Genomic DNA, 27,536 nt, shown 5'->3' with positions numbered 1-27,536 from the left:
TGTACATGGTCATTAAAATTCTAAAAAGTTTTTTTTTATGTGATCAAACTTAAAAATATCTGTGATTTAAATCAACTTTAACCCAAAATATATTACTTTTTGTTTTAAAAATATCATTTTATTTTAATTGTACGCTGCATATTAGTTGTGGCTGCGTTCACTTCTAAACATTTGATCAAAAGCGTATGTGAACGTGTCCACGGCTAAACAAAAAATAGTAAAAGACGAAGCTTCATTTAATACCGTATTGGTTAGGTTAACTTTTTTCAAGAAACAAATAAAATTTGCTGACTAGTGTAAGATTTATATTTTTAAATAAGTGTCTAACATCATTGTCAGTGTGGCTGAACAAGTTTTTCGCTCTAGGGATGTGTACAATATACAATATTGCGTAATGTAATTGTTACGCCCGAATCGAATAATTGCTTGTAAAATAAATGTAATCTACTAAAATTACTGCTGTAATCAATGCATTTTATCAAACTGGATATTTAAAAACTTATTATCGATCAATTTAAACGAAGTGACATGTAAACTTGTTTGTTTGTGTACCTCTATCTATAATATTTGACATTTCGATGCTAACCTTTCAGTTTTACCCATAACCTCACATGTCAAATTTATTCTATTATTGAACTATGAAAACTATAAATTTCGCCAAATTGTCAAAGTATTTATTCACGCATATCAAACAAGTGTTGATTTAAAAACAGTATGTTTGTATTAAAAACAGTTTTTATTATACAAATGTCCATTGTTGACATGACATTTTCTAACAATTTTTTATACTGTTCTTTTGTTGACATGTACGCATACCAAACGTATATACAACGGATTATTCATTATTGCACATGTAGAATTATTCAGCACACTATTCCAATATGATAACTATTATTAAAACTACATTACCATGCATTAAAATACCTTCAAAGCACTGTCATTTTTAACAATTTGATACCTTTTTAATAATATTGTGCTTACTTGCCATTTTTAAAATCAAATTTGGAACAGTTTAGTGTTGGCCAAGAATAATATTAACCTATTGTGGATTTGTGGATATTATTTTATTTATTTTTATATAATAAAAGGAGAGCTATACAGTAGTCGTATATAGTGTCAAAGAAATACTAAATAAACCATTACTTTTTAATATAGAAATCAAAATGAACGAATGTCACACGAAACTAATCAATATAACACCATCGAATAATATGACACATGTTGAAATTAAATAATAAACATGCTGCAAGCAGCCGATTACAGAAGTTATGCTGTGTGCCATATTGTCAATAATGCAAGAAGTTTTGTGTATGTATTTATATAAATGGGCATGACTTTTTGTTTTGTAATTTGTATTAATATATTTACCATAGAGTTTTATGAATTGTAAAAAAATCTGTGTATTAAATGACAGTTAGGTTAGGTTATACTGGAAGGTATTTTGTAGTCAAGGAGTGAAAAATGTAATTTTGCTCCAAACAAACTCTATTCAAGACGGCCAAGTTAATCGCCAAAAAATCGTTGGAGATTTGCATTATGCAAACCGATTATTTTTCAGAACAAAAAAAATCTCATTTATTCTTATTCCACGATATATGATTGTAAAAAAAATCTTGCTGGGCCACATAAAATCATCCTGAGTACCTTAGGTTGTTCACACTGGTCCGTTGGTTGTATCGTGTTTATTATTCAATAGTTGCAGTGTTTATTAAACAATTCAATTGTCTTACATTGGTAAATTTGTTTCTTCATTTTGATTTCTACGTTATTATTAAATACTTAATTCAGTCCATAAGTATTTTTTTGACGAGACAGTGCTGTAAATTTATGGATGTATCGATAACCTAATATTCTTTAAATCGAGTATTTTTATCTCAAGAATCGAAAAAACTCACAACCTTTAAACACGTTAGCAGAATATGTCAAAGACATGGGCATGAAGTTGCGGTATTTAACCTTTTCCACTCGAAATTTTTTTTATAGGTACATACCACCCACTCGAGACTTTTTTTCCGTACAAAGCATAATTTCAATATAAAACATTTAATTGGTGAAAAAAATGTAAAAAAAAAAATTTTATTTTTATTCTGTAAAATAGATTTATAATGAATATACTGTACTTATTTTTAGTTTATTTATAATTCTTCATTGTGTGGTATTTCACAAAGCAATCTCCAATATGTAATCCTGGCTTATCACAGAATCGTAATGAAATAGCGGTATGTAGAGAAGTGGCTATAAAGTGTAAATCGTCCATACGTATAGTTATGACTGTAAATATGATACAAATGAATTGCCTTCAAATACACTTGTAATATAAGCGGCTGTCACGTAAATTTCCTAAATTAGTTTCGGGCTCATAACAACTCATTCCCAGTACGGTACACATTATCAAAAGATTTCTCAAAAAATAATAAATCGATACGTAATAATTTTCATTTGACTCATTAGAGTATTTCACATTATATAGGTTCCGAATCGGCATAATATACTAGTAAGTATTGTCATCAAAAACAGTCTATTCAAATATAAAACTGTAAACTATACGAGACGCCCCTGCGCAAGCGAGAACCAATAAAAAAATATAAACACACTTCAAAATCATGCGTGACAAACACTTCACTCTAGTCTGGGAACATTCAATAAATAAAATTTATGTGACAAAAAAACATTGCTTGCAATCGACGACCTACGTATAAAAAAAGAGAAGATTCCGATAAAAATACTATGTTGAAATTACGCACGCAGTATTCTTTTGCCGACTTCTTTCTCAGATAAATGTAATAACCTATTATTATTCATTCTAACTTGATTGAAATCGCATTATAAAAATTTCTGAAAATATTACAAAAAATGATTTCATAGGCGTGCCGCCGCTACGGCGGCACTCGAGTAATACGGGAAACTTGTAATGCCGCCGATATGGCGGCACTCGAGTGTTAAGGGTTAAATCTTATTGCAGTGTATACGGCAGATTCAGATAGGTACTCTGTCTAAGCAATAAATCGATGATCAAAATATAGCATACCTAATTGAGGTGCTGAGAATTAAAAGAGTATTAGTGGCAATTAAAAACTGAGTTAGGAACAGTTTTCACATAACCGCATATCAACTTATGCATGACACAAAGTTCAAACACGTAATTGCTTTGTATGAACAGTTGAAGCATTTTATCACCAACCTTGGATTATATTCCATGAACACGGTGTATACAATGTCATATTTTCATGTTCACGTATATAATTTGAATGTTTTGACTTGTCCTCCTACTACAACATTAAAAATAATAGAATAATAATGATTAATCTTATGAGAATAATCCCTCATTTACGGAATATCAAGAATAGTTATGTAGAATTTACAATCGACTTTTAGCATTATAGTTGATTTACTCAACTTCGTACCGTGAGTGTAAAACCAAGGCATCTGCAAAAGACATATTTTGGATATATTAGGGTTTGTTTTGTTAGGAGAAATAGAGTTTCTAAAAAAAAACCATAATATTTGGTTTATATCTACATTATATTGCATGTTCTTTCAGTTACTTCGCTTTTACATTATCAAGTTCACGACTTTTGCATTTAATCTCGAAATTGAAAAATTTGCAGATGCCTTGGTTTTACACTCACGGTGCGACTTGATCAATGGTGCCTTCTAACAAGGTTTGTAATATTTCACTGTGCTCATGATGACGCACTTGCAAACAAAAATTATATGGAGTTTACGTTCAGTTTGGGCTTACTTGCGTTACTGCAATGTAAAATATCATTGGCTGAAAACCGCTACATACTAATCAGCCAACATCTTATTTGCTGTATGGCACATAATCCTAATAGTCCGATCAATGACTGTCGCCACAATTGTCTCACAAACTATGCGTCAAACCATTGACGAAGGGCGGAAGTAGGCTGTGGAGATCCAACATAAATAGTGCACACTAAACATTGTCAGTTACACTTATTTGTTTTCATTGAACTAAGAATATAAATTGTAGATGGTATTAAGTAGTTGGTTTCTAAAATTCAATTAATGAAAACAAATGAATATAACTGACAAAGTATAGTGTGCACAATTTATGTCAGATCTCCACAGTCAACCTCCACCCTTCCTGCTGCGTCAAATGTATATAAGTTTAGATAAAATATGGTAAATCAAAGGGTGTATTTGTACTCATTCGATCCCCAGCACCTTATTATAACACTCCTGAAATGACACTAATGTAATTATGTTTTGATAGGTTTTTATGCCACCCTGGACTTTATAGTGAGCGCCATGGATGGTGGCAGCTATACGCTGCGGTGGGATGAAGATCCCCGGGTGAGTTCAAAAAATATTGTTGAAAATATGGCGTTATTGTTTGATTAATGGCAACACCTCTTGCTAACCTATCACACTGTATTACATTATAATATTGCCACACTACTGAAAGGGGTCTTTGCGTAGATAAGCGTATTGAGTGGGTCGTGAAATATTTTTAACAACAACAATATTTTTGGGATAATAATATACTAAGTGTGACAAAAATCACTGCTATTTGAACAGCTTCCTTAGTAACGTAGTGATTGTGGTGACTCCCCACCAGTGGCGAAGGGTGGAGGTAGACTTGTTAAGATCCAACATAAATAGTGCACACTAAACTTTGTCAGTTATTTTATGTATTTGTTTGTTTTCATTGAACTACGACTACGAATTGCATATAGCGTTGGTTAGTTTATAAAATTCAATTAAACCCTGCGTCAACCAAGCATATCCATTCCAATGTATATTTTTGAAAATATTTTACCACCCAATTTTGGATCACTATACTTAGTCCACTGATAACCTCCCTCTGGATTTAGTGTGTGTAACATACAGTCGTTATGCATTAGTCTTTATTTTTCGTATATTTTTGCAGGTACAGAGTGGCGGAGTAGTCTCCGAAGAGGTGATATGCGGAATGGAGACCGTTCAAAATCAACACTATGCCTCCATGGACTCGCATTCCTCACATCTGGTAACTTACACTCAAACATTTCCGTAACATTGTTTGAAAATTATTAATTTGAGTACTTACACCATTATTTGTTAAGAATCCTAAATCGTAGACGCAGACGTAATTATTGTATGCATAATAGGAAGTAAAAGTATTGTACATGTCAAATTTTATTATGGTACAATGAATTATATAATTTTGACATGTTAGTTTAAAAACTTATATTCCTTGATGATACTGAACCTCAGTTGAGAATTGGTCTCTTGATGGATTCCAGCTGCCATGGTCCTATCAATGTCTTTTCCAAATTACATTATTTTCTAAAATACATTGCAAGCAGTAAAAGATTTTTAGACAGGATAACAATCAGTTTAAGAATGAGAAATTAATACCATATTCCCACTAAGAAGAAATGCTTTTTGTATTAATTAAGTCGAAGTTCGTAACTTCACAGTAATGTTACTCTCTTCCATTTCCTCAGGGTGGTGACAGCATAATCGCCGACACCGACCAGATAGCCGCGGAGAATCTGATCTTCCTGGCGCAGGACATGGTGGGGAACATGGGCAACTACGGCGAGTCCATGCAGTATCGGTCCGACAGCTTTACGGTGGAGCATGTGGAGATTGATAATGATGAGGTCGAATGCCAGGTCACAGAAGAAGTCATCACAGATGACTGGGTGCAGCCGGGCGGACAAGAAAGGTCAAGTCTTTTTCTCTGCCTACAAGAATATTGATCCTATCATTCGATTTGTTTTGAGAGTGTCTAGTGCATAGACTATAGATACATCTAGACGCCACCCGTTGCATTGCTAAATGAAGCTACGTGCCGTGCGTTTGGTGCGTGGGCGAGCGAACGCATTCGCCTATAAATGTTCGAGACCATAGACCATTTCGCTAGTGCTCGCCCAAAGTGCTCGCACTAGACGCTCAGAATTAAAATATAATTTTCTATTTTTTTATGTTATGTAGTATTTTTAAGCGGTTAAAATGCAACCATTAGGTAAAGATATCCATAATTTACATTATTTTAAAGAAACACTAGGTCACTGATATTAAAATAAATAATAATATACAAATAAATTGTCACGAACATGTATCAACTTACCTATGAAACGTAATACCATCTTCTTGCTTATCAGTACGGCTACCATATTTTAATACAACACGCAGAACCACCTTTCCTACTTAATTAACTAAAAATATATACCACTGACTTTATGTTTAACACAAAAAATAGCAAATTTAGCAACACGAACTCGCAGATTATCGATGCTACGTGAAGCGATTCACCACGATTTGCCAGCGTTACTTTTGGAAACTGACTCAAAAATATGTAGACCTTTTATATTACTCTAGCGCGTGTCGCAGAGATTATAAGGGTGCCGAATACTTTCTCACTCGCACTCATGCATCGTTTTTGTTCAGGCCTTGGTCTAGTGTCTTAGAGCTCGTTTGAAAATGAATGATTTGAAGCGCAGTGATATGTTGCGTCCAACACTGATCCAACGACTGACATCATTAGATCTGTGTTGGACAAATCAATCATAATGTTAAAAAAAACTGTTTCTACTAGACGCAGTCTAGATATATGTCAGTGCAACTGAAATAAATGGACTCATGAACTACTATTTCATTGCACAATCCGTTTTCGCCCGCATGCATTTTAACTAAGGCTGCCTAATAATAAAGTCAAGCCATGAAACTAAATTGCGAGTTCCACTTAATGAATTGATAATAAAAAATATATATTGAATTGACTGTTTCATTAGGTGTATATAAAATTGTGTTCAAATCCAGGCTCCCTATATCGTCGGTGTTTTGTAAAAAGGGCGAATCAACCATTTTGGCGAAATCAAGATTTTAATGAAAATACAATATGCATGCACCCCACTAGCTTTGTTGTGTAAAAATGGCGAATTTTTATCTCCACAGGAAAGTACTTAAAAACGATAATCGACTAAAATTAAATTAATTAAAATTACGAAATAAAAAACAAATGTGACATATTAGGCCTTTTAAAATATTATATAATAATACCTATTATAATGACAGTATTCTTTCTAAGCTTTATTATAAACTTGTTAGATATTTATAATCATCTACAGGTAAAAAACAAATAAACGTCAAAAGTTAAAAATCCTCCTCCTGTAAAGTAGCATTTTGGTTAATTCGCCCTTTTTACAAAACACCGACGATATAGTCAGGCTGCATCTGTAAATTTCAATTGTAGTGTTGGTTATTATCTTTTTTGCAAGATTTTAAATAAATATTGATAAAATCAAATTATAAATAAAAATTGGCTGCTCTCTTCACATTTTCGAATAACTACAGTTGTCATTACAGGGTTGAAGTGCCTTTGGAGCAGATGACCATGGCCGTGATAGAGCAGAACAATGAAGAAAATGACATTGATGTTCCACTCCCAACGGATCAGGTCTGTATTCCTAATCCATTTCTTGCCAACTCAATTACTTACTATTGCTAGCAGTCGAAATTGAATCTAGATATAAATACATCATGACTGAAAGGTATCTTCATCTATGCCTTAGAAAGCTGGGTATAAACTCAAACATTTTTGAAAGAAAAAATATAATGGGTCAAACAGGGACAGCAGCAATTGAAGGAGAATATACAATGCTGAGCTCCACAGTCCTTGTGAAGATTTTAGCCAAAAATTCGTTGGCTAAATTTAACTTCTGATGATTTGTATATGGTTTGAGTACCAAACTAGAAAGCCAGTAGAGTCGTTGGAGGAAGTCTCCTGATCATATTAAGTATCCTAGATGCTAACAGTAATTTAATTGTTTTGCGTTCGAACAGGATGAATATACGGCGATGCGTCCGTACCCGTGTGATTTCTGCTCGCGGCGCTTTCGGAAGAAAGCCAACCTGGTGAACCATATGGTGGCTCATCAGAACGACCGCCCCTTCGGCTGCAATTTGTGCGGTGCGCGCTACGTCCGCCGCAATGACCTGCTCAACCATCTCAAGGTCCACGCCTACGTGCCTGATGACGGAGATGAAGGTATTCTATTTCAAATTGCTTACATTTGTGTTACCTTGTTATTTTCTGTGTTCTTTTCGGGCTCGTTGCAGAGGCCATTCTCTAAATACCAATGGCGAAGCTTCCATACTAAAATGTTTGACTTATAAAGAAATCGAAAAATAAAGCTTAATTACGAGCATTTATCAACCACAATATGTAATAAGTGCCACAAATAATGTATATCGAATTACTTGTGGGCATTTCAATTGGGCACAGTGATATCTATACTTATATTATTTTCAATGGAATCTATAGATTATTAGGTTTGTAATACACACATTTAATATAATAATAAGTCAGCGGTTGTGTGCTGATTAATAGTGTTAGTACTAATTATGTAATAACCTTACAATATCCAATGTGAGTGAAAGAAAGAAGTACCTATGTATATGTTCCTTATTAATAGTTTTTCTGAATAAATTGTCTTTCAGATTCGTTGCTGCCGGAAGTACCAAAGCGTAAGCCCGGCAGGCGGAGGTCGCCACAATCATCTGAGGTTAGACATCTTGATCAGTTCCTTCTTATTACTAATACCACATATTGACTGTTTAATCTGCAAACTAACCTTCTGCACTTTTGACCAAATATGAGATTTTGATGGCATTTTGTTATAAAGCATGTTTTCTATGCTCACACAAAATTTCTCCTAAATGCGTTATCGTACTTCCAACAAAACAGGCAACTGGAGGTACCAAATTTCCAATATCATAAATTGAACATCTCCGCTCTTTTTATAAATTTTCTTTATATATAAAAGGGACGCTAAAATCGTGTATTAATTCCAATGACATATTAAATGGACAACTCACTTCATACCGGCGTGCACGAGAAATTGTGCATGAAAGTCATTCACAGATGTATAGGTAGTTGTCACGTGACCATATGACGTATCCATTTCCATTATGCGATACGAGCTTCGAGAATTTATAGTAATATAACCTTTATTGTAATGGCGTATTAGTATCATGACTCATTGCGTTAGAAACAGATTCTCGGTTACTTACGACTTCTCGGAGATTAGACGCAAGTGAGCCCAGCGTATCACAGGCGACTGTCCAATGGTTTCTGTCATTCAATTGCATTGAATAAACATTCATCAATATCTTAAAATGGCATTTTATAAATAATAATTAATACTAACACATGAAAAGTGATATCCCATCTTTCTTGGAGTGTTTAGTAGATTTTTTTTACAATTTTTAACTAGGCACACTGGCATTTTGTAACACAATAATAACGGTGGAGTCGAAACCTGACAGTCAGAAATTTTGTATGGGCAGACCCAGCGGTGTCGCCAGACCGCTTGCAAGCAGAATGTTCATTTGAGCGTAGGATACCGATATTAAAATATGAATTTCGCCATCCGGCAGACCCGACACAAAGTGAGTGTCATTTTATTTTCTAGATGCTTCGTCCATATTAATGTCATTGATTAATTCATAGTGCAGCTTATTTGTAAAAAAAAAATTACAAGTGTATTTTTGGAATTGTTAAATTCCGCTCGATAGTTAAATTATTATGTTTTTCTCGTTCCTGAACAATTTGCCCAAACGGAGTTAGCCGGTTTGCAGATTAAACAGTCGATATGCTGTGGACATACCCGATGTGTGTATAATATGTATAAGTGAGAATTAAATCCCAGAAGGAAAGAAAACACGGAAGGCTCCATATTCTATATGTAACATCTCTGGCTTTGACTGACTTTTGATTTGTGGCAGACATCAATTTTGCACATATTGTAAAAAGCGTGTACATTTATTTAGTTGTATATAATAGGTAATAATATGATTTTATTGAGATTTAATGAGGAGAGTTAAGTATTCCTATTTTTATTTTCAAATTAACTATAAGAAAGGCTGTGTGACCACGCGTCATATCACTTAATTCATATTCGTACACTTCGGCCCGCCACAGGTGTGAGAGAGGAAGAGAAAATGTGAATCTCCGCACTTTAAACTGAGGTATCATTCCACTTACCATTGTACAGTAGGCTCTTTGCACAGTAGGAGAATAGTTTGACGATTAGTGCAATGACTGCCGAAAAGAAGATCAAAACTTTTATTGAGATATTTAATTTTCCTTTGTGACGGTGACAGACAACTGGTCTTTCTAAATTTCTAATGTTTCAGTGTCCTCAGCCGAATATTATATGTTTGTTCAAGTTGAAGATAACAATGAGAGAGTGTCGTAGATCACAGCCAATTTGAATATAGGATAATCGATCACAGCCTACTTGAAATTGACATGTCTGACTCATGGCAATGACATTATGCACAATATCTCAATAATAAAACTGTAAATCTAACCCGTTATTAATGTGTGTTTACAGAATGGCGGATCCTTCTCGTACTCGACGGAGAACGAGACTACGCAGGTGGCGGCGCGGACGCAGCTGTACGGGGGCTCGGCTAGTGCGGCGACCGGTAGCAACAGTACGGCCACGGTTCGGGTGAAGTTCGAGGCTACAGATCCACGCAGGCCTTTCGTCTGCCAGCACTGCGGGGTCGGCTTCGCCAGAGAGAAAGCGCTTGCTTCGCATTCAAGAGTAAGTGCTCTCCGTCATTCTGCAATAATTGATTGCTCAGTATAGTCGGCGAATTTTTGTCTGGCTCGGAAAGAATGGACCTTCAGATAATAATATACATAAAGTACATAATTACGGTAAATACAGTATGTAAAATATCAATTACAAACTCTGTAGAAAATTTTTCATATATATCTCTATATATATATAAAAATCTCGTGTCACGATGTTTGTGGTCGAACTCCTCCGAAATGGCTCGACCGATTTTTATGAATTTTTTTATGTATATTTGTTAGGTATGAGAATAGGTCAACAAGTATATATCATACCGCTAGGTGATTAGGGTATCTCTATCCAGAAAATTTTTCTTTTATTTTTTTGACAATTTTTTTTTTGTATTTTTTTTATTATTTGTCATAAAAAATACATATGACTCCAAATTTTCGCCCTCCTACTCCCATTTTTTAATCGCGATTATATTATTTTTGTATGAACAAATTTAACCGTGGTTCGTATTTCAAACAGAACGAAATTATTTATGTTGTTGAATGACAGATGGCGTTACGTCCGAGAAGAATTCAAGAGAAGCGTCGCGTCATTTTGACATTTCATTCGGCATATCACAACGCAGTGCATGCAAAATTTTGTACGATTTATTTTAATTTATCTATTTTTATGTGCGTGTATCAAAGTCACAATGCCAGCAAGACGCAAGGGGGGGCCATTTGGGCCGTCGAACGAATAAAGCAACAAACTTGCGAAATAGTAGAGCAGAAAGAACAGACGAACAAATCCAACAAGATAACAAAAATGTGCGTGTAAGCATGTCGCAATTGCGTGCATCTCAATCACAGGAGGCACGAGCTGAACGAAATCAACAACGACAATTGGAACGGAGCCAAGCGCACCGGTTCGTAGTTAACACACGCAGAGCAAATGACCGACAACGCCAACAAGTACATCGAACATTTATATCCGCTTCATTTCTTCGTCTCGCATTCGAGTACGAGCCAGATATTGAATATTCCGCTCATCCGAAAGTGCTGATTGGTGCTATGGACAAAGAATGTCCCCACTGTCATGCGCTCAAATTCAAACATGAGTCAGCCGGGATGTGTTGCGCATCAGGAAAAGTGCAACTACCAGAAATTGAGATACCACTAGAACCATTGAACGGCTTGCTCATCGGCACGGTTCCAGATTCAAACCTGTTCCTGAAGTCCATTCGCACATTCAATTCATGCTTCCAAATGACTTCGTCCGGAGCAACAGAAATAGTTCACAATACTGCGGCAAATGGTCAACAATTCCATTCTACGTTCAAAATCAAAGGCCAAGTATACCTCAAAGTAGGCTCATTGCTGCCAATGCCAAACGAACCACATAAATTTTTACAAATCTACTTCATGGGCGGTGAGGACATCAATCATCTGGATGCACGTTGCGGCTACAATAGCCTCAATTCGCCTAATGCCAGGCGCATCGTCGGCGAACTGGACGCCCTGTTGAATGAGCACAATGAATTATTGAAATCCTTCAAAGCACACATGCACGAATTGCAAAGTGACAATCACGCTATTGTCATCAATCCTGATAAAACATCAGCTGGAGAGCACGTGTGCCTGTTGTTGACGACATTGCTGGAATCATGGTTGGCGACCGCACATCGACGCGAGAAATCGTTATTCGAAGAAGAAACAATAATTTGGAGTTCATCGCTGACACACACTGTTCATACGACGCTCTCCAATATCCGCTAATTTTCTGGAAGGGACAAGACGGATATTGCATAAACATTAAACAACGAGATCCTGTCACAGGTAATTCATTCATTATGAACATCATTACTCATTTTGAATTGAGAAAATGAATGGTTGATGTTTTTTTTGTTTTTATCGGCGGTCATCGTCTACAGCGCTCTATTCCTCTTTCTGTCATAGATCCCATCCCCACACACTTGCGATACATTCGTTATTTTTTATTTAACAACCAAAATATTCACTATAAATAATTTATATGGCAGAACAACGTTTGCCGGGTCAGCTAGTTTTTTTATATAATGTTAAATTGTATATGTATGTTCTTCACACAAATATACCGAAGTGTGCAAATAATGTCTAATGGTATTTTGAGAGGAAATTGTCATTTTTATTTGTAGATTCACGGAGACGACTCTCCCATGGAGTGCACGGTATGCGGGGAGCTGTGTTGGAGTCGGGAGCAGCTGGCGGCGCACTCTCGTGCCAAGCATCCGCATCGGCCATCGCAGTTGTCTCCACCGCAGATCAATGGTAACGATGGTAAGAGTCCCAGACTCTTTTTCGCTCTCCGCCGTCTCTGTGTTTTCTAAATCAGAGCGTCGCGTCCCAGTCGTTGTGCTGTGATCCGTGTTGAAAAACACTGGTCTAAATGACAAATTTTAATGTATAACTAACATTCCATTGACCTTCTTTATCGGTATATTGATTGCCAGTTTTTTTCTTTTCTTTTCGGTATTCTCAAAAAAACCTAAAAGTGATTCGTAGGCAAAACAATTACCAATTAATAAGGAGGACAAATTTAATAATCCTGAAAGTCAGTACAACGTTTACAACATGACAACAGAACAAACATCCTAATACACTGTACGCGGCTTATTCATCTTACTCTGAATGTTGTTAATTGTAATTCAGATAACTCGATGAGTGTTGTGTTATTTGTTTCAGACACATTATCAGACTCATCGATGAATGACAATGTGATGGACGTGCGCGGCCCTGAGTTGACTTGTAGAGATTGTGGTGCCGGTTTCCAGAGAGCTGACCTTTTGCGGAGACATATCCGTGCGGCGCATAGGTGTGCATTCATTTTGATTTTAACTTAGGGCAGAGCGGGTTGGGGTCACTTGATCATGATTTTGCTCAAAGCAGTATAGCTCTTAATTAATGAAGAAATAAGAAATGATATCTTTTAAAACAATTAAGTCGTTTATTTGATCATGTAACTCCATCAAAAAACTGTAACAAAGACGATGTTTACAAGACAAAATTTACATTAATGTCACAAATGCCAGATGGCTCAGTTGACCCCACTAGGTGGGGTTAACTGAGCCACCCAATGGGGTTAGTTGAGCCAGTGGGCGTAGAAAGGTTTTTTTCATCAGAGCAATATAAAATACAAACAAAATCTTTCTTAAATCTTTAATCCAAGTTATTAGAAAACAATAGGAACATGTAGTTATACTTTTCTGTACTTTTTTCTACTTTTGGAGATTTATAGTTTTCTTAACAGGTCATGTCTCTTCATCAGATTCAGAGGAACTCTTCAAAATACCTTTCTTCACTGTCAGTTTCTTCGACTTTACTATCTTCTTGCTACCCTCACTTTTCCGTTTACTCTGTTCTGCAGCAAGCTGGTCCTTCTTAGGTGTATCTGTTATTCTCAGGTGTACGTTTGTTATGGCTCAAATGACCCCTTCCCCAAATTATTACTAATTTGATTGAGCCACCCAAAGACTATTGAAAATAGATTATTTTTGATACTGTCATCGCATAAACACACTATTTTTAAATCAAAATACATTAACTTGATTGCCGTAACACCACAGACATGTGTTTGAGAGTCTTGAGACCAAAAAGTATGAGGAACTACTTTCTTTACTTTTGGCGTGAAAATAGTAACATTGCACGTTCACAATCACATTGAACACCGGACGGTGACTGATGCAATTGCGGACTGGGTGCCTACCCCTCCCGCTTTGTTCGGAATCCACCGCTTGTATCTATAATGCAGCGTAAGAGTGATACTACGGGTGGTGCAGGTGACCCCGTGGCTCAAATGACCCCGCTCTGCCCTACCTATTACGTACAGTCCCGCCCACTGACTAGAAGAATTAAAACAAATTGCTTGTAAAGCCAATACTCACTTACATGGCTTGAATAATATTTATTTATTTATTTATTTGAAAAAGACACGTTGAGTACATAACAAATTATTAATTCAGGACGTTCACAACATGACATTTAGAATAAAAATTACAAGTAATCAGTTAGGAAAATCAGAAAAAACAAAGTGGAGGAAAAAATGAAAGCAAAAATAGTTTTATACAAAAGAAATAAAATTTAAGAAAACAACAATGATTCAAAAAGTACAAATTAAACAATAAAATAGAATTTAAAAAACAGAATATATAATGGATCGCCAAAAATATCTACATCTCTAGGGAGTGCATTGACCAACCGCACAGCCCTCGCTATTGGTGCCTGGTGAGCCTGACTTGAGGAAACAGCTTTCGGCGGCTGGTCTAACATCATACAAGTGCACTGCACTGCTTGCATTGCTATGAAACATCGTTCAACATTGTAAATCATATTTTTTCTTCATAGGTATTTAATATTATCGCTCATTTATTGTAATGCAAACCATAAACCGATGTGCCCATATTGCCAATAGACGATAATACAGGCACTATACACCGTATACGTCATCTTCACTAAAATCATTTGCACCCCGGCAATATATTTAGTTTACTTAAAATGAACCCAAAGCTTAGTATGAACTAAAGCCATTATAAAACGACTTGAACCGTGCTAATCGTTTTCGCCATGCGTAAGTTCCAGAATATCATGATTTTTCTAATACAGTAGAACCTCGTTAATAAGAACATGGATAATTCGAAATTCGCCGTAATTCGAAATTTTCGCGAAACAAAAGTCCCTTGATTATTTTCATATAAAACCATACCTTTAATTCAAATTTCGTAATTCGTCCTGGCATATAAAAATATTTAATAAATCGTAATAAACTACACTATTTCATGAGCCAGTCATTGAAAATTGTGACAGACTTTTCGTAAAACATCATAAATTACTTATTTTAAGAAGGAAACAAAAATAATCCTGACATTTTATGACCCATTAACACATTTTGAGCGGGAAGGGTATTTCTACCCGCGCGCCGTACCGGTGTTCGTCGGCGGGACGGGTAGAAATACCTTTTACGCCGGCTCCACTTGAAGTGCGAGAAAGGTATTTCTACCCGATTATTGCATACGAATATTTTATGTCAACGGTTTGAAAATGTTTCAAACTACACACACACCTACAAAAAAAAAAAATTTACCATCGATTCATTTACTTACACACACACTCTTGCGCAGCCCATATGAGAGCTTGTGCGTAATCAGAAAATTTGTTTAGAGTCACTAAATCAGCGAACTATATTTCTGTAGACGATAACAATGCTAAAACTATATGCGTCTTCTTTTTACACTTGTTTATTTTTTGATGGGTGAGCAGAAAGACAACATTTGGTGAAATATCGATGTATTCTTTAAACATGGTTTGTTCACTGTACTGTGAATGCGATTATATCGACTGTAAAAAGGAAAAAGGGCGTAATCCACACAAAGAAAATTTTACAGGAGGAGCAAAAAACGTTTTTTCAATGATTTTCTGTCAAAATCAAAATAAAAAATATACACAGACTTAAAGTGCATAATGATTAATAATTTGGTGTATTATTTTCCCAATCTGACATTAATTACGTAAGTTATTAGAGAAAAACCGATAAAAATGATGGTAACATCCTTTTTCCTTACCAATTTCAAATGTCGTATTCATAAAATCCAGTGGACTTACGCAGCAAATAGCCTTTTTTCACACTTATTTTTAATTAAATTCTTGGGAATGTATTTCTTTATAGTGTTTCACTAGGTGTTTATTTAATATTTTTTCATTTCCTATGGTTTAATTATATTAAGTTTAAAATTAGAACAATCATAATTTATTATTTTCAGAAAAAAAGTATTTTATTAAACCATAAATGACACATAATCATTACATAATAGTAATAATGATAATAGTAAATATAGCAAATATTTTATTATATATAGATAGACATAGTATATTGATTCAAGCTAATCTTAGTTATTTACAATAATTATAACAAATAACCAATATTTGCGGATGTATTTGGTTCTTGACAATCACTTGTCACTTTGATCTGTGGCTATTGACAACAAATTAAAACAAAACGCATTTTACTCGAAATTTATGTTATAACTATAAATAATACGGTGCATAATTATAATTTTTGTCCATTACAACGATTTTAATCGTAAATATAAGCGTACATAGGACCAAGTTCAGTTTAAAATTGTGTTTGACATGTCACATAACCTATAAACCGCACGGCGGTGTTTGAAGTAAATATAGCAAATATTTTAATGATTTTATCATCTAATATGAACAAGAGATCATTAACCAATGATTAAGACACAATATAAGTTGTAACATAATGTTTTATAACAATTTACAGAGAATTAACGATGACGCTTCACTTGTGCGGCATAAAAATTTCAAGGCGTAATTTTAAGGTCTTACCATTTTTCTTTGTGTTGTTTATTCCATCCATGTTAACACCACACATTTTAAGAATATTTTAACTTCTTTCTATTGCCATTTTCACTGGATTAGTATACTTTAAATGAATTTTAATGGAGAGAGTGTCGAAAAACGTGTTGGACTGTCAAACGAGCGAGCGAAACTATTAGGTGGCTTATTCTTCATTATGGTTCATACCTGAGCCAGCCGGCGGTCAGCGTTTAGTAAAACTGCCATTATCCTCATACATTTACGGATTAAATTGCTTACCGCCCTTTTCCTTACCACAAAAGATTGCTTAAACGACTTATAATGTCATTGACGTGGTTTGAGCCCCTTTTCCTGGACGTAAAATTCACACGCCCTTCATTTCTAAAAACTAAAAGCTAAATTTTCATAATAATTCGTCATTTGCAGCTTAAATCCTTTGGGCATACCATGTATTGAGTTGAATACTTTGCTAATAACAAATAAAACCCACTTTGCAAAAACTGAGGCTTACGCCCCTTTTCCTTTCCACAGTCGATATGTATATTTTTATGTGTGATAAATACATACGCCTTTTTCATACTATAATATTATCCTTTGTGAGCGAGTGAAAAGACGACAATTTGTGATAGACGGAATGCATTCTTCGCACTTGTTGTAAGTGATATTGTGCGGTGCGATAACGCTGGTATGCGAACGGAGCAATAAATTATAACATGAGTGGAAACCAATATTATTTAGATGTCTGTAATCTACTACGATCTATATTGAATATCAGTATTGAATTTTCAGTCTTGAAATACGGCGCTATAGAACGGGTGTGTTTTTACAAGTGAAATGTATGTAAGTAATCGATATTTTATTTAATCTTTAAAAAATGGCTTCAGACAATTATGAAAGCGATGACGAAATATTTGCCGATAATTTGTCTGCTTATTCTGGTGAAGATTTGCCAGAATTAGGCAGCGACAGCGATAGTGAAGAGTTCCCTCGCACGAGAAGGGTACCAGTGATATCGTTACAAATCAGTGATTCTGAAGACAGTGAAGTGGAGGAAGAGGAAGTCATGGAATGGTCTGAAATAGACAACCCACCGCAAATTGAACCATTTTTAGGCAACGTTGGTGTTTGCGTAGCACCAAACAATTCTGAAAATGTGATGGATATAGTTAGTTTATTTATTGGAGATGATTTACTTAGCATGATGGTAGAAGAAAGCAATCGATACCGCACACAAAATGAATCCCGAATCAAGAAAATGAAGAAATATATCAAACGGAAGCCTGTAAATCTTGGTGAGATGAAAAAATTCCTCGGACTAATTTTGCTTATGGGACAAGTTCGAAAAGACACAAGAGATGATTATTGGTCTACTGATCCGAGTATAGAAACACCAATATATTCTAAAACAATGAGTCGTGATCGTTTTAGACAAATTTGGCAATCGTGGCACTTTTCAAATAATGATATCATTACGGATTCCAGCGATCGCCTTGAAAAGATTAGGCCAATTATGATATACCTAATACCGAAGTTTTCTTCGGTTTATAAGCCTCAAAGGGAACTTTCTTTAGATGAAGGTATTATACCGTGGCGGGGAAGACTTGTATTTAAAGTCTATAATGCATCTAAGATAATAAAATACGGTATCCTATTGCGCATGGTCAGTGAAGCCACTACAGGATACATCTGTAATCTGATCATTTACAGTGGGCAAGGAAGACCACTATTAGACACCATCCAATTGCTTCTTGGTCCGTATTTAAATTTGTGGCATCATGTGGACATGGACTATATGGACAATTATTATAATAGTGTAAAAACCAGTGAAGCACTTTTAGAAAATAAAATTAGGACGTGTGGAACAATGCGAATAAACCGAGGCTTCCCAGAATGTTCTAAACACGTCAATCTTAGTGCAGGACAGAGTATTTTCCGGCGGCGAAAGGATGTATTGTTACAACTCTGGGAATCAAAGAGAGATGTTCGAATGATTTCAACAATAAATCCATCTACCATTTTAGAGAGTCACAACATCGATTGGAATACGAGACTACACATTTGGAAACCGCTATGTGTTATAGAATACAATAAATATATGAAAGGGGTTGACCGTGCGGATCAGTATCTCTCTTACTACTCGATCATACGAAGAACAAAAAATTGGACAAAGAGAGTTGTCATGTATTTGTTAAATTGTGCTTTTTTTAAATCTTTTAAAGTTTATAAAGTATTAAATCCGACCAAAAGGCTAACTTACAAAAAGTTTTTGCGTAGTATAAGCAAATTTTGGATAGCCGACCATATCGTTGAAACCGACGCAATTTTAGAAGAAGCGGGGCCATCTACATCACGATTACCAAGAAGAGTGGGTAAAAGTGATCATCCTGGTAGGTTATCACTCGATATGAAGAAGCATCGAATGATAAAAATTGTTACAGATGGTAAAAAAAAATACCCACAAAGACAGTGTCGAGTGTGTTCGGTGCACAAAAAGAAAAGTTTGACTAGTTATATGTGTACATTTTGTGACGTCCCCCTACACAGGGGTGAGTGTTTTCATAAATATCATACTTTATCCAAATATTAGAATAATAATTTTTGTGCGGGAATTTATTTATAGTGAATGGAATATTTTTTACGAAACCCTCCTGTAAATATGTGATTAGCACTATGTACTTCTGTTATTTTAAACAATTTGTTCTAAAAAGAAACACAGCACTGAGGAGCAATATATGGTGAGTGTGAATTCCAAATTTCATTAAAAAATAACTGCTAGTTTGGAAGATAGAGTGAATTTGTAAAATTCGATTTTATTTCAATTTCCGCTGGTTTTCGCCCGCTGCGTGTACCTGTGCGTTTGTACTGAGGCCCGCGCAAAATGTGTTAACACACGGCACCGGAAATTTGGTAGGCACATCTATGATTGTAAACGATATTGATGAGAATCAAAAAAAAAAAAAAAATTTTATCTTCACTGATTTAAATTGGAGTATACATAAATCAAAATATCTTACCGACATTGTATTTCACCGATTTTCAATTTATAAAATAATGAATTCTATTGTTTTCAGTTTTACAGGCATTTTACTTACGAGATTGCTAAATATGATACTAAACATAATTTGACCGTGAACAGTAAGCAACAGCGACTATAATAACAAACCATAATTCAAATCTGTAATTGCTCTCTACTCAGACCAATATGATGTCATTTTACCCGGTCGGCGCACGATATTCTGGAACTTACGCATGGCGAAAACTATAAGCATGGTTTAAGTTGTTTTTTAATGGCTTTAGTTAATACTAAGCTTTGGGTTCATTTTAAGTAAACTAAATTTATTGCCGGGGCGCAAATGATTTCAGTGAGGTGCATAGTGACTGTATTATCGCCTATTGACAATATGGGCACATCGGTTTATGGCTTGCATTACAATAAGTGAGCGATAATATTAAAAACCTATGAAGAAAAAATATGATTTACGATGTTTCATAGCAATGCAAGCAGTGCAGTGCACTTGTATGATGTTAGACCAGCCGCCGCTGCATGGGACCCAAATCTTTCATTCAAGCCATCAACCACTTAATCGATTCAGTGGTTTTCACAGAATTTTATGTACTATAGTATGCATAGATGTATAGATCTTATCCGTATTCCTGTTTTTATTGTCAGTTATAAACTGGAGCCTCCCGAGTTGGCAGAGGATAATGATGAAGATCCCCTTGAGGAACAGCAGATGGACACGGACCCGTGGGGCAATGCAGAGCACAACTGCAGTGTGTGCGGGGATGGCTTCAGAGATGCCCTAGAGCTACTCGCGCACGCTGAAAGTCACGCCAGAAGCAGAAACAACAGGTATTGAAATACTCTCAAATATACATTATTCTTTGTAAACTGTTGTATCAAATAGACCAGGCATGTCCAACACGACGATCGTAGGATGGGTTTTGGTCTATTGCACCATAGGTTGATAGGAAGTCATGAAAATGTAAAAAGGGTCTACATTCAGTTATAATATTGTAATACGATTTCATTGAGATTCTGAAGGTACAGTTTACTTGAAGTTAGACATACCTGCTATATACAGAAAGTATCTACTGGTAGTAAGTCTGAAGAATGAGTATCAATTCTAAATATCCAGTATCATATCGAAAGTAGTAACTAAGCTAAAGGCTTGAAGTCATTCTCTGCCATATATGTGTGTCAATCAGGGATGGCAATAATTGGCGAAAATCAGTGCTGAAATCTTCGGTATGTGTGAAAATTTAAGCATAGTTTATTCAATTAAGATTGAGATGCTATGATGCCTAGGTCAATGAACGACAATAAATTGATAAAGGAAGTCCAAGGAATGGCGAACCTATTATGCCTGTAACACACGTTTTGATATGGACGTGACTACACTACTTTCTACGTAACGTTGTAGTTCCATTCTCGAGTATCGTGGTGTTGTCTATATCAACACATGTGCCGCAGGAAATACCATAAACGAAACAAACGTTTTACATTTTCATAATTCTGCCATGTGGTCAGATCATAATAAATTATTAGAAAAATCTATTTTAAAAACATGACTTGATGAATTGATTTTGATATTTAGGTGCATGCAATGTGGCGAACAATTTGAGGATGAGGCTGGCGTATCGAGCCACGTGGCGCGCGCGCACGGCCCCATCCTGTCGCACGTGTGTGCGCTGTGCGGCCGCATCTGCCGTGACCGCCGAGCCCTGCTCAAGCACTCGGCTGCCCAGCATGACTCCCAGTCGCATACGCTTTTCTGCTCCAAATGCGGGAAGAGTTTCCATAACAAGGCCAGGTATAATCATCTAGTAATTTAATTCCTGTGAGAAACTATTGTAGTCATGCTTATTGATATCATTATTAGGAGCGCGACAACCCGGTGTGAATCTTGGCTTCCTTCAACAACCCTCCATCCCTATAGCTCAAATTACACCGGTAGACTCTGATGCCGATTGTGAAATGTAATTTTGGATCGTTTCCTGGAGTGGTGGGTGACCAAAATAGAATAAATTGTATTATAAATTATTAATTTATTATGCACAATAATGTTTGTATTGAAAGATGAAATACAATGTTTATTTTTATTGACAGGTTAAAACGTCACATGGCATCACACCGAGACAAGGCGGTGACATGCAACGTATGCGGGGAGCAATTCTCAGACGGCCGTTCCCTCATGAACCATCGACACTCACATTCCGGCACCCCCGCCAGGCAGTTCCCCTGCAGGGAGTGTGGTAAGTCCCACGCCACCTATTATGATTCATCATAACGTAGAATAATGTCACCGAAGGAGATAGATTTTCTCACTGCTTTTTTGTTATTTTGAAGTTGGGTTACCATAGATACTAGTAGACTAACACCATCTGCAATTTGTAGTATTAGTTCAACGAAAACAAATAAATATGACTGACAAAGTTTAGTGTGCTCTATTTATGTCGAATCTCCACAGCCTACCTCCACCCTTCGTCATTGATATAATATACAAATGTCACCTAAAAATTGAAACGCATCAAATTCCTAGTTGCTCGCTGGTAAATGTCTTTATTAAAAAGTGAGTATAAAAAAGTCTTTTTCAAGAACAGGGAACACAAAATTAATGGGAACCGCGTTACCCTACTCGTTGTGGTATAACAGGCAAGGGATCACAAGTGTGGAAAAATATGGGATAATCTTAAACACGTGTTAGAATATGTTATTTTTAATAGTTACATCTGTATGATAATAATATGCATTAAAGTTTATTACCTACATAAATGTAATGTGCATCCACTATTAAATGCTGTCGGCATGCTTTGTTATATTTGGATTTTACGGCTTTACCGCCATAAAATACCCTGCTTCAAACTATTAGTCCACGGCGGTTGCTTTTACATATCTATTTATTAATCTGTTCCGTGGTCAAGAAGCTGATGCCTCAAATCAGATAATATTCAGATATAAGTAGTACATAGAATAGTTTTGTGCTCAATGATATTGAAGAAACCTTTCTGTCTGAATATCGTCGCCGTAGATGTCAAGGGAGCCAAGCCACAAATTTGGCGAAATTGAAAAAGTACACTAAAGCATTTCAAAATCATCAAAGATGCAGTGGTCAATGGATTTAAGCCACAAAAATTCATTTGACTACCACACATGTTTTCCAACTGTACATTTCAATATTCAGTGGTCAAGAGATATAACACACATAACTTCCAAGATACTTACTATTTTTTTTAGTTATTTGTACAAAATAATAAAAAGATAACACCACAAAGTATATTCTATGTTCAAAGTTTCTCCGTTATATCTTTAAAAATAAAAAAGTTCAATAAAAAAATGTTCTTTTTTTGTCACACAAAATCTTTGCGTGCCTGTTTCTCAGCATTATGATTTTATGGACTGGCTCCCTTGACATCTACGGTGACGATATATGAAACTGAAAAACAGACTTGTGATCTGTTGCTTAAATTAGTTGGAATTCATTTATGGCAAACTTCACTATATTCATCCTCATCTGTCAAAAACTACAAACAGTTCAAAACATTTTTAGATGCATTGTAACAGTCAATGCCATAATATTATTAATCAATTCATGTTTGTTTACTGATTAGTTATTGAAGGACAATGACAAGAATATTGTAGACATCATAGGTTTGTATATAACATTACTAATTGAATGATGTGTGTATCGTGACAGGCAAGACATTCGGCTCTCGTAGTTCACAACAGATCCACATAAGAATACACACGGGCGAACGACCCTACGCGTGCCGCTTCTGCTGGAAGGCTTTCGCCGATGGAGGGACGTTACGCAAACATGAACGCATACACACAGGTATGTAACATCATGCATCAAGAAATTATTGCATTGTAAACGTTTTCATTACAGTGGGTCTATTCTACACTTATCGACCGCTAAAGTGACAAATATTATTATTTGCTATATTTAACAGCACCTCTCTTGCTGACACTACAAACATCTTATTGTAATTGTTACAATAAGCGCTAATACTTTGATACAAACCTACCCTAAGTTTGATAATATTTATCACTTTAGCGATCGATAAGTATAGAATACACCCACAGGAACTGTAAAGGTATCTTAATAGAGTTTTGACAAGGATTGGTTGAGCATCTGCTCAACCCTCCATCTAGGGGAAGGAAGAGATTGTTCCAAACACATTGAAAACATATCTAGAATAAATTTCACCTATCTGATTCACGGGTCGAAACTTTGGTCAACCAGCATTGTGGAAATATAAATGATGAGTTGACGAAAAGAATAATACTGCACACATGTGCCGTCTGTAACTCTGCTATACAATATACACAGTAACTTATGGCGCTCAGTTTTGGTTTATTTGGATTAGCCAAAAAAATTATGCACTGTATCCATTGAAAACTGAAATATCTGTAAAACTTGTTTTTTGCAGGTAGAGGGAGAAACCTTTTATGTAATCGAATCCCTTTTAGTTAGGTAACATTTGAATTTTTATAAAAATAATTATATATTAGAGCCAGCGGTTACCATTCCAATATGGACATTGCTGTAATATATATAATTTAATTTAATTTTTGGACAAAATTCGTTAAATTTTAAAATCATTTAGGTAGAGTCTTCACCACTGAGGTGGATTATATATTTTTTTTGTGCATTTCAGGAGAAAAGCCATATGCTTGTGCTGTATGTCCACGGGCATTTAACCAACGCGTGGTTCTGCGGGAGCACGTTCGGTCGCACCATTCTGCGCCAGATGCAAGGAGAGGCACGGGTAAGCACAATCATTGTAACTACCAGTAATCATTTATATGTAATTCAATTCAATTTTAATGTTTTAATGAATCATTGCAACATTATAAACAACTTATATTTGGGTCTTTTTACCACATAGGTGCGTCCCCGTTTTGGTGCGCCGTGTGCAATAGATTGCTTCACACTTCGAGTGACTTAGTTCAGCATCTCATCCAGCATTGCGATGCGAATACCGCCATGAAGAGACAGCCCCAGGTAAATGAATGAATCAATCTTTTCCTCTTTAATTAATGTATACACCTAAGACCTTCAATTTAATTGAACACGGCTATCGCCATCCCAATTGGCATCACCAATAAGAGATTAGGGGAAGAAAAAAAAGTGAGCCTCTAATTTCTTAGATACTTATTAAGGATTCACATGCCACACTAGAGAATGAAAGGGTTTTCATTTACCCTGCCACGCGCATGTGTGTCAAAGAATACGTAGCCAAATAAAAATCTATTCTAATATAATATAAACTACAATATGTAAACATGCCCAAGAGAAAGTCACTCAAATAAAGCTACATTGTTTGAAATTTAATTCTATATATTTTGATGCACTTGTTTGCTGAACTTTCGACTGATAATGTTTTGCTTTGGTAAATCAGGTCGGTCCCCGAAAGTACAAGCGGCGGCGCAAGTTAAAACCTCACGAGCTTGAAGACCTGTCCAACCGCTCCGACAAAGATGACTCCGAGCGCAGCGAGCCCGAGATGGAGGAAGCCGCCCGCCCTCCACCTCCTGCCAAGCGGAAAGCCACCAACGCCAAGAAGACCAAGAGAGCCAAGGGGCGGGTCCCTCCTCAAGAGGCCGACCCCTTGATGGAGATAGGTTCGCTCGCCCCGCCCATCCCCGTAGACTCTGCGGCGGGTGGCAGCGCCAGGACTAAAGGAAAATCTAAAGGCAAACGGGCAAACAGTGACCCTCCCGCTAGACCTAAAATGATTCACACACAAAAAGCCAGAGCGTCCGACGGCGATGGCGTCGTCAAGAGAAGAGGACGCGGAGCTGCCGCGGCCACGCTCGTCACCGCCTGCGCTCCAAACCCCGGTCTCGCGCCTGCCCCTCAAAGCGAAGACAGAATCCGCCCTCGCACTAAAAATGTTAGGTACCATGAACCTGGCCGCCCACCCGCCGCCACTTTCCCTATGTCCGTCAAACCCGAGCCCGACACTGATATCGCGGCAGACCTGCGAGCCATACAACGAGCTCCCTCCACTCCATCCAGACGCGAACGAATCAAGCGAGAACCGGTAGGCGCCACGCCCCCGGTTCCCGAAGCTGAATCTTCGGTGACTATTAAATCTGAGCTGGAAGACGTTCTGGCGCCTTCAGCGTCTACACCAGCAGCGGACAGCGGCCCGTTTCGGTGCGAAATGTGCTCGCAGGCGTTCCCCCTGCACGAGCAACTCTTACTTCACGTTCCGGTTCATATTTGACCTCCAGTCCGACGCAGGAGGACCCGCCGTTCGAAGTGAACAGCTCCCGTCCCGTGTTAAATGATTTACAAAAATCGACATCGAGGCGACACTATTATGAAGCATTAGATTCATCGCCAGACTTATTAGGTCTCATTCCAAAGCAGATGGCCTAGAGTCTGTCTTCTATAAGCTGGCGTGCCGGTTTCCCCCCCGCTTCAGCATCCATCTCGTTCCCTCTCATTGAAAACTTGCAACAGTTGAACGCGATGGCACAATGCTTTCCGTGTGACGTGTACGCCAGTTTATAGAATACAAGACTCTAGATCATGGCCCACACAAGGGGGGGGGGCTGACAGGACTTTAGTCTGGGGGCCCGGGCTCTGGAGGGGCCCGGCGTTGCTGGTTGACCAGATAAATCAGATAAACATGTCATAAATTTGCTTTAATCGAAAAAAAGGCGCCTGTGGCGCTATTATACTTCATGACCATTAACATTTTAAATTGTATGATGTGCAATGTAGTTTTTGATTATTGTGTGTCGATACGCGACACCTCCACAATTAAAGTAGATGACATATTAAAAATACAAAAAATCGCTAGTATTACACTGAATGTACCCTTAATTTATCCTAAAACACAATTTGAAAAACGCTGATGTAGTGCGTCATAATGCTTTTTACCTTAGCGATAGGTAGAGGCCCGCCAAAAATCCTAGCCTGAGGGCCTAGTTCAAAATGTGGGGGCCATGCTCTAGATAGTGAATTCATCGAACAGCCAGGCTCTATACCATTTACATGATCGTTTCAATCTCTTGTGTAGGCTGCTTTAAAATTAAATCTAAAGTGACATTTCAAGTGATAAAACTTGTGCTTCATAGATGTCGCCGATGTCTCTTCTACTTTTATAAAGTTCTCTCATTCTAAGATGCATTTGTACATTAAATGAAATTTTATACTAAATTCCCAACCCCACAATATTACGATTGAGTCACATTTTTTACTTTAGTATTAGTAGAGATACCGGCAAACTAAAACATCAATGATACCTCGATGACCACTAGTTATTAATATATTTGTTTTGATAGCATAACCATTACTCAAAAATTGTTGCGTGAACGTTTTAAATAACAACGCCAGACTTCCAGAACATTGAATGAAATATTAGGTTTCTAGCACTGTGAATTCCTTTTTCTGCGCCGATTCTCGGGTTTAAAAATATTGTGCTGTTACTGCTGGTATCGATATCAACTTTTCTAGATAAATTCTCTTGAAGTTTATTAGGGCCAGATACAAAAACATGATCAAATTTCATACCTCTACGTTCATTTTTAGTAATATAACTTTTTTATAAATACTTCTTCAATCTGCTTTCTCGTGGAAATTAATTTTAAATGCCGATTTCTAGACATAAGAAAATT

The 27,536-nt window shown here is 36.5% G+C and overlaps 1 protein-coding gene across 2 annotated transcripts; it reads left to right on the top strand.

Annotated features, from left to right (window-relative positions):
* The first annotated feature begins 205 nt into the window (after positions 1-205).
* On the top strand, positions 206-27,211 carry LOC147073577 (uncharacterized). Of its 2 annotated transcripts, none has more exons than XM_085944827.1 (17): positions 206-296; positions 4,238-4,317; positions 4,895-4,993; positions 5,454-5,677; positions 7,321-7,411; positions 7,798-8,002; positions 8,455-8,519; positions 10,353-10,568; positions 12,706-12,838; positions 13,253-13,382; positions 20,571-20,753; positions 21,499-21,714; positions 22,011-22,156; positions 23,599-23,736; positions 24,563-24,673; positions 24,794-24,909; positions 25,307-27,211. In XM_085944827.1, the coding sequence occupies exons 2-17, from the start codon at positions 4,273-4,275 to the stop codon at positions 26,135-26,137; spliced, it is 2,949 nt and encodes a 982-aa protein (XP_085800953.1). In that variant the 5' UTR covers positions 206-296; positions 4,238-4,272; the 3' UTR covers positions 26,138-27,211. The 2 variants fall into 2 exon arrangements, with proteins under 2 accessions (XP_085800953.1, XP_085800952.1); XM_085944826.1 differs by having other exon boundaries at positions 217-296; positions 12,706-12,847.
* The last annotated feature ends 325 nt before the right edge of the window (positions 27,212-27,536 follow it).

The sequence above is a fragment of the Rhyacophila brunnea genome, unplaced genomic scaffold (assembly GCF_057557595.1).
Source record: "Rhyacophila brunnea isolate RB1 unplaced genomic scaffold, BYU_Rbru_1.0 scaffold_17, whole genome shotgun sequence".
NCBI classification, from domain to species: domain Eukaryota; kingdom Metazoa; phylum Arthropoda; class Insecta; order Trichoptera; family Rhyacophilidae; genus Rhyacophila; species Rhyacophila brunnea.
This window is presented reverse-complemented; position numbering and strand designations above follow the sequence as displayed.